Consider the following 8,942-nt stretch of genomic DNA (forward strand, 5'->3'; position numbering starts at 1 on the left):
TTTCTTCATCTTTGGCCCTAGTGGTTGGTGCGTAAATTTGAATAATAGTCGTATTAACTGGTCTTCCTTGTAGGCGTATGGATATTATCCTATCACTGACAGCATTGTACTTCAGGATAGATCTTGAAACGTTCTTTTTGACGATGAATGCAACACCATTTCTCTTCGAGTTGTCATTCCCAGCATAGTAGACTATATGATTATCCGATTCAAAATGGCCAATACCAGTCCATTTCAGCTGACTAATGCCTAGGATATCGATGTTTATGCATCCCATTTCATTTTTGACTATTTCCAATTTTCCTAGATTCATACTTCATACATTCTAGGTTCCAATTATTAATGGATGTTTGCAGCTGTTTCTTCTCATTTTGAGTCATGCCACATCAGCAAATGAAGGTCCCAAAAGCTTTACTCCATCCACATCATTAAAGTCGACTCTACTTTGAGGAGGCAGCTCTTCCCCAGTCATCTTTTGAGTGCCTTGCAACCTGGGGGGCTCATCTTCCAGCACTATATCAGACAAAGTTCCGCTGCTTTTCATAAGGTTTTCACTGGCTAATGCTTTTCAGAAGTAGACTGCTGGGTCCTTCTTCGTAGTCTGTCTAAGTCTGGAAGCTCGGCTGAAACCTGTCCTCCATGGGAAACTCTGCTGGTATCTGAATATCGGTGGCATAGCTTCCAGCATCACAGCAACGTGCAAGCCCCCACAGTACGACAAAATGACAGACACATGGGGGAATGGTATACTATGCAACAATAAAGGACAATGAAGAATCTGTGAAACATTTCACAACATGGATGAATCTAGAAGGCATTATGCTGAGTGAAATTAGCCAGTCACAAAAGGACAAATATTTTATAAGACCACTATTATAAGAAATCAAAAAAAAGTTTAAACACAGAAGAAAACATTCTTTGATGGTTATGAGGGTGAGGAGGGAGGGAGAAGGAAATTCACTAACTAGATAGTAGACAAGAATCATCTTAGTTGAAAGGAAGGACAACACACAATATGGGGAAGTCAGCACAACTATACTAAATCAAAAGCTAAAAACTTTCCTGAACACAACTGAACACTATGAGGGACAGAGTAGCAGGGGCAGGGGTATGGGAATCAGGGTTTCGAGGACATTCAGGTCAATTGGCATAACAAAGTTAACTAAGAAGATGTTCTGCTTTCCATTTTGGGAATGGCCTCTGAGGTCTTAAAAGCTCACGTGCGGCCATCAAGATGCATCAATTGGTCCCAACTCACCTGGAGCAAAGGAGTATGAAGAACACCAAAGACACAAAAAAAATATTAGCCCCAGAGACAAAAGGACCACATAAACCAGAGACTCCATCAGCAAGAGACCAGAAGAGTGAAATAATGCCCCGCTACCTTTTTTTACCATCAGTGACCACCCTGACAGGGAACACAACAGAGAGTGCTTGATGGAGCAGGAGAAAATTAGGGTGCAGAACTCAAATTCTAGTGAGAACACCAGACTTAATGGTCTGACTGAAACTAGAGGAACCCTAGAAGACATGGCCCCTGGACTCTCTGTTAACCCAGAACTAAAACCATTCCCGAAGCCAACTCTTCAAAAATTAAACTGCACTATAAAACATAATACTCGAGAAGAGTGTGCTTCTTATTTGAAGTAGATACACAAGACTGAATGGACAGCTCCTCTCCGGAGGTGAGATGAGAAGGCAGAAAGGGACAGGAGCTGGGTGAATGGACATGGGAAATCCAGGGTGGAAAGGGGGAATGCGCTGTCACATTATAGGGATTGCGACTGGGGTCACATAACAATATGTGTGTAAGTTTTTATATGAGAAATTAACTTGGGCTGTAAACTTTCACCTAAAGCACAATAAAAAAAAAAAAATTTTAACTTTTTGTACATTAAAAAAAAAATGGTTATGAAGCCAAAAAAATAGTGATCAATTCAAGGCTTAAAGGTTGCATTGCAAAAAAACTCCACAGCCTGGGAAGGGACATTAAAGAGCCATAAAGTGAATTTCTGGCTTCTGGGTAAAGTGAATCTGTTAAACACCCAGAAGGTGGTTCTTTTATACCGGGCCCACTCCTCACCAGAGAAGAAAAGGAGTGGCTAACACATATCCAGGGGGGCAGGAAGACCCTGGACAACCGGGCCAGGATGAAGCTTAATCAGCTTTTCCCTTCTGCTTCCTCCAGCTTGGATTTCCTTGAACTCAGCATCTGGGGAGCCAGGTGTGGAGCTCTCCAGGCTAGATGGATGAGATGGATGCTACAAGGATACTGGGCACCGTGTGAAGTGAGTGACAGGAACTGGAATGAATAAAAAAGCTCTTATGTGATGTTGGTGCTCACAGATCTCCGCTGGGTTCAAGGACATGGGAGGAGATGCTGGGTGGTCTTCAGCCTGAGAGGTGTGGTGGGGGAGGGGAAAGGGAAGAGGGCAGGGACAGGGGGAGTTCCAGAATCTTAGAGAACAATCCTGAGAGTGATCTCACTGCGGGCCCAGGATTCTGGAACTTGGACTGCCCGATGGGTCCTATTTGAAAGATGTAGTAGGGAAAAGGAGCGACAGCTGGCTAAAGGGGCCACCCGCAACCCTCCCCGACACCCTTGGAGAGCAGCCTCTCTCCGCTGATCCCAGGGTGCCATGGAGATGGAGAGCACGGCGGCCTCCACACGTTTCCACCAGCCTCACATGGAGAGGAAGATGAGTGCGATGACCTGTGAGATCTTCAATGAGCTTAGGCTAGAGGGCAAGCTCTGCGACGTGGTCATCAAGGTCAATGGTTTTGAGTTCAATGCCCACAAGAACATCCTCTGTAGCTGCAGTTCCTACTTTAGGTATAACAGGGTTGCTGAACGCAGCCTAAGGGGAAATTGGGCTCATTTTGAGACGGACATTTTGATTCATGTCGTTTCCCGTCCCATCATAAGTTCAGGGACATTATCAAAGCTCTGGGCTCCTTTGCCTTCTGAAGAGGCATAACTAGTGCTAAAGCCTCTTCGCTCTGATTCTCAACTGGATTTCAACCACCGATTGGTGGTCCTTTTCTCTTTAATTTCCACCCAAATATGTCTCGTTTTTGGGAAGGCTGGACACCTGTACTAGATTTCCTACTTACACTCAGATGAATTTGCTACTTCAGCCACCCCTTATGTCCCTATCCCAGGAAAGACTACTTCAAAAAGGGTGATAAATTAACAAGGATTGGGGGATAAAAAGGGAGATGTGAGGAAACAATCAAGGAAATATTTATCAGAAGAAAAAGGGAGTTTTGACCAAAATAATTGTAACTCAGGAAGTGGAAGGACTATTTTATTCACGAGCTGAAAATATCTGAGTAATCAATTCTAATGAAGATATGATAAATGTGTCATACCTGTTGCTAATAATTTTCATTCATCTTGACTCTGGAACAGGGTCTGTAAAAGGGCCAGACAGTAAATCTTTTCAGCTTTGCAGGCCATAAGGTCTCTGTTGCAACCACTCACCTCAATCTTTGTAGTGCAAAAACAGCCATGTTGTCATTGTCAGTTACATAGAGTTGATGCCGAATCATAGTGACCCCATGTGACAGAGTAGAACTGCCCCATAGGGTTTCCTAGGCTGTAATCTTTATGCAAGCAGGTTGCCTTCCCTTGGAGACACTGGGTGGATTTGAACCGCCAACCTTTTGCTTAGCATCATGCATTTAACCATTGTGGCACCAGGGCTCCTTAAAGAAGCCATAGATAATACTAATAGGCATGGCTGCATTCCAATAAAACTATTTAAAGACACTGGACTTAGAATTTCATGCAATTTTTACATGTCAAAATATTTTGATTTTTTTTTTGACCGTTTAAAAATGTAAAAACCATTCTTAGCTCATGGGTGGTGGAAGAACAAGAGGTGGGCCAGATTTGGCTCACAGGCTATATAGAGGTTTGTAGACCCCTGTTCTAGAGGAAAAACTTGATCTCTAAGCCGATATTCCCTTTAACCTCTTGGAAAAATGAAGCAAAATATACTAGGGCAGGGACTTTTGTCTTGTTCAGCACCTAGGAAAGTGCCTACATAGTAGGAGTTCAATAAATAGTTGTGGAATGGTATTCGTTATTCATTTAATATTATTTATTAAGTCCCTATTTTGTGGACAAGCGCTGCTCTGGGTATTAGAAATAAAGCAACGAATAGAAATTCCTGCTTGCATTCTAGCAGGGGAAATAGGCATTAAATAGTAAGTAAAATATGTGTCCAATCATCATAAAAACCAAAACCAACCCGTTGCCATTGAGTTGATTCCAGCTCATAGTGACCCTATAGTGATTCTATAGGACAGAGTAGAACTGCCCCATAGCGTTTCCAAGGAGCAGCTGGTGGATTTGAACTGCCATTCTTTTGGTTAGCAGCCAAATGCATAACCACTGCGCCAGCAGGCCCCCAGATCATCATGAGTACTAGGAAAAAAAAACAAGAAAAGGAACATAGGGAGTGGTAAGTAGTTTTCACCCCCTTGCTGACAGTATGACATTTGAACCAAGAATTCAAGGGAATGAAACCAAAACCAAACCAAACCCGTTGCCGTCAAGTTGATTCCGACTCATAGCGACCCTATAGGACAGAGTAGAACTGCCCCATAGTTTCCAAGGTGAGCCTGACAGATTTGAACTGCCGACCATTTGGTTAGCAGCCGTAGCACTTAACCACTACGCCACCAGGGTTTCGTCAAGGGAATGAGGGAGTGAGAATTACAGAGATTTGGCAGACCCTTCTTCCAGGCAGAGGGAACAGAAAGTACAAAGGACCAAAGATGGAAGTGCCTGTGGTGTGTTCAAGAAGCAGAAAACAGGCCAAAGGGTTGGAGCAGAGTCAGTGAGGGGAAAAGTGGAAGGAAGTACGGTCTGTGAGGTGAGGGTTAGTGGGGCAGATCTCCGGGGACTTTTGTAGTCCCTGGTAGGTGCTTTTAATTTTACTCTGAGTGAAAAGGGAAGTCAGTGGAAGCTTTTAAGTGGAAGAGTAATGTAACCTTTTATAAGAATGAGACTGGCTGCTGGGATGGACTACAAACCCCGGAGGTATCAAGGACAGAAGCATGGAGATCAGTTAGGACGTTACTCTAAATAGTCTGAGCAAGAGATGGTGGTGGCTGGGACCGAGGACGTAGCAGTAGAGGTGAGGAGACTCTAAATAGTCTGAGCAAGAGATGTTGGTGGCTGGGACCGAGGACGTAGCAGTAGAGGTGAGAAGTCATCAGATTCTGGATGTGATGCATAACACTTATTAAACAAATGTATCGCTCAAGTTTAGTTTCCTTCAGCAAGGAGGAATTTGGTGGGCAATGGGTTGGTACAGAAGAATAGACCTGGGTCCTAGTCCCAGCTCTAGACCTCAGTTTCTCCAGTCACAAAATGAGAAAAAGACCTAGTTACCACGAGGATAGAAAACTCTGGTGGCGTAGTGGTTAAGTGCTACAGCTGCTAACCAAAGGGTCGGCAGATCAAATCCACCAGGCGCTCCTTGGAAACTCTGTGGGACAGTTCTACTCTGTCCTATCGGGTCGCTATGAGTCAGAATTGACTCGACGGCACTGGGTTTATCATGAGGATAAGGTAAGAGTAACTGGAGTCAAGGTTCTTCGAAGAATTCTCCCCTTGCCACTGTTTATGTATAAAGCACATAGTCTTCCCCTCTCTTCTTCAGGTCAATTGATTTCCAACACACTCCCCACATGCTATTTCAAAAACACCCAAACCTCCCTTAACGAGAAAAGGTAGGGGAGAAAATAGCAAACTGGAGAGAAATGTTTCTGTGGCTGCTAGTTTCTTTTTTTTCTTTCAGAGCTTTGTTTACAAGTGGCTGGAACAACACTGAAAAGAAGGTATACAACATTCCTGGCATTTCTCCCGACATGATGAAGCTAATTATTGAATATGCATACACCCGGACCGTCCCTATCACACCAGACAACGTGGAGAAGCTGCTGGCTGCTGCAGACCAATTTAACATCATGGGTATTGTCAGGGGTTGCTGTGAGTTCCTCAAGTCAGAGCTGTGTTTGGATAACTGTATCGGCATCTGCAAGTTCACAGACTACTACTACTGCCCTGAGCTGAGGCAGAAGGCCTACATGTTCATACTGCACAACTTCGAGGAGATGGTGAAAGTCTCAGCAGAATTCTTAGAGCTCTCAGTCACTGAACTTAAGGATATCATTGAGAAAGACGAGCTCAACGTCAAACAGGAAGATGCTGTGTTTGAGGCCATTTTAAAGTGGATTTCTCATGACCCCCAAAATAGGAAGCAGCATATTTCAGTTTTGCTTCCCAAGGTCAAGTTTAGTTGCTTTTTTGTGGATGCTTAATTGCTCACTCTTGATTCATTTTAGCCCAGAAGGATTGCCCTAAGGGCCACATTCAGATGTACGACAGATTCCAGGGCTGTATCTCCATGCACTTAGATGGACAGTTATTTCCTACTATTCTCCGAACTGTGCATTTCACTTTTCCCTTTCCATTGCTACCTCCTTCTCCTCTAGTTATACTCTTTGAGCAAAATCCTCCCTGGTAGTGGGGGAAGGAGAGGGCAAGGCCTTCAAAATTTTTTATTGGATCTTCCTTTCACCCTTTTTCCATTCTATGAGTTTCCCCAAACCCAAGTTAGAAGTTCAAGTAAAAAAATGTTCAAAAGCTAAATAAACCATGAGTATTGCATACAATTGTAGACAAAACCAAAAAAACCCAAACCTGTTGCCATGGAGTCGATTCTGACTCATAGTGGCCCCACAGGACAGAGCAGAACTGCCCCATTCGGTTTCCAAGGAACACCTGGTAGATTCGAACTGCTGACCTTTGGTTAGCAGCTGTAGCTCTTAACCACTATGCCACCAGGGTTTCCCAGTAGTAGCCAGTTGGTGTTCAATGTTATTGTACAAATAGAGACAGAGACATTCAATTACTAAATAATCACCACAGCTTTTTCTGGTCTTATAGTACTCCCCAGTGGCAGAGGAATGGGCCTTCTAGTTCATTCTTAGCATGTATATGTATAGCACCTCCCCAAAACAAGTATTTAAACTGAGTTATAAATTTCAAGACAAAACAAAATACAATCCTAGAGCAGTTCAAAGGCAGACCGTAAAACCAGGGTTAAGGATATGGCTTTTCCAGGCATCCTCATCTCATCTGAATGACTTTCTGTATTTCCTTCTTAGGTTCGCCTGGCTCTAATGCATGCTGAGTACTTCATGAACAATGTTAAGATGAACGACTATGTGAAAGACAGTGAGGAATGCAAGCCAGTCATCATTAATGCCCTAAAGGCCATGTATGACCTAAACATGAATGGACCCTCTAATTCTGACTTCACCAACCCACTCACCAGGCCTCGCCTGCCCTATGCCATCCTATTTGCAATTGGTGGCTGGAGTGGTGGGAGCCCCACCAATGCCATTGAGGCATATGATGCTCGGGCAGACAGATGGGTGAACGTCACTTGTGAGGAAGAGAGTCCTCGTGCCTACCACGGGGCAGCCTATTTGAAAGGCTACGTTTATATCATTGGGGGGTTCGATAGTGTAGACTACTTCAATAGCGTTAAGCGTTTTGACCCAGTCAAGAAAACTTGGCACCAGGTAGCCCCAATGCACTCTAGACGCTGCTATGTCAGTGTGACTGTCCTCAGCAATTTTATTTATGCCATGGGAGGATTTGATGGCTATGTGCGTCTCAATACTGCTGAACGCTATGAGCCAGAGACCAATCAATGGACACTCATTGCCCCCATGCACGAACAGAGGAGTGATGCAAGTGCCACAACGCTGTATGGAAAGGTAAAGACCAGCGTGGGAGGGGAAGATTGGAAGCAAAGACCAAGCCTGGAAATGATGGTTATTCTGTTTTTTGGGGTGGCTGTACTCATTTTGCAGTATTGACCCCTTCTTTAAATGACTAAGTGGCCTTATTATTACTTATTAATCAAAAAGCAATGCATGCAAACATGAGGGGAAAAATCCAGATGGTACAGAATGGCATTAAATGAAGTGTTCCCCACACCATACACACTTCCTTTCTCTCTACACCCCAGAGGTGACAATTTTCATACCCTTCATACTCTCTTCACACAGGTCTACATATGTGGTGGGTTTAATGGGAACGAATGCCTGTTTACAGCAGAAGTGTACAACAGCGAGAGTAATCAGTGGACAGTCATAGCGCCCATGAGGAGCAGGAGGAGTGGCATAGGTGTAATTGCTTATGGAGAACACGTATATGCTGTAAGTTCCTCTAGTACCACAACACAAATGATTAACCCCTAGATTTTATATTTGCAAATAGGTTTACCCTAACATAGGCAAGCATTTGAAAACCCTTTTTTTTTTTTAATGGTACATAGCAGAAGGGGGAGGTACAAAACCACTGATCCTCCCCAGCTAGGCCCTTCTCAGTAAACAGAAGCAATGGCTAACAGCATTTCTTTTGTAAACTACAGGTAGGCGGTTTTGATGGAGCCAATCGACTCAGGAGTGCAGAAGCCTACAGCCCAGTGGCTAATACTTGGCGCACGATTCCCACTATGTTTAATCCTCGTAGCAATTTTGGCATTGAGGTGGTGGACGACCTCTTGTTTGTGGTGGGTGGCTTTAATGGCTTTACTACCACCTTTAATGTTGAGTGCTACGATGAGAAGACTGATGAGTGGTATGATGCTCATGACATGAGCATATACCGCAGTGCTCTGAGCTGCTGTGTGGTACCAGGGCTGGCCAATGTTGGGGAATATGCAGCTAGACGGGACAACTTCACAGGATTAGCACTGCGAGATGAAGTAAAGTATTCCGCTTCGACAAGTACCCTACCTGTATGAGCCTCTTCATTTAGCTAATAAAAAGTCTAAGCAATAAGAATTAATTCTTTTTTTAAATAAATGCAGTGTTTAAATTTGTAAGAGTACTAAAAAGTGTTCAACTTA

At 43.8% G+C, this 8,942-nt stretch overlaps 1 protein-coding gene across 1 annotated transcript; it reads left to right on the plus strand.

The window, feature by feature from the left end:
• Positions 1-2,639: 2,639 nt before the first annotated feature.
• KLHL10 (kelch like family member 10) lies at positions 2,640-8,837 on the plus strand. Its single transcript, XM_049860259.1, has 5 exons — positions 2,640-2,833; positions 5,814-6,303; positions 7,186-7,803; positions 8,098-8,247; positions 8,463-8,837. The coding sequence occupies exons 1-5, from the start codon at positions 2,640-2,642 to the stop codon at positions 8,835-8,837; spliced, it is 1,827 nt and encodes a 608-aa protein (XP_049716216.1).
• Positions 8,838-8,942: the final 105 nt, after the last annotated feature.

The sequence above is a fragment of the Elephas maximus genome, chromosome 19 (genome assembly GCF_024166365.1).
Source record: "Elephas maximus indicus isolate mEleMax1 chromosome 19, mEleMax1 primary haplotype, whole genome shotgun sequence".
Classification (NCBI taxonomy): domain Eukaryota; kingdom Metazoa; phylum Chordata; class Mammalia; order Proboscidea; family Elephantidae; genus Elephas; species Elephas maximus.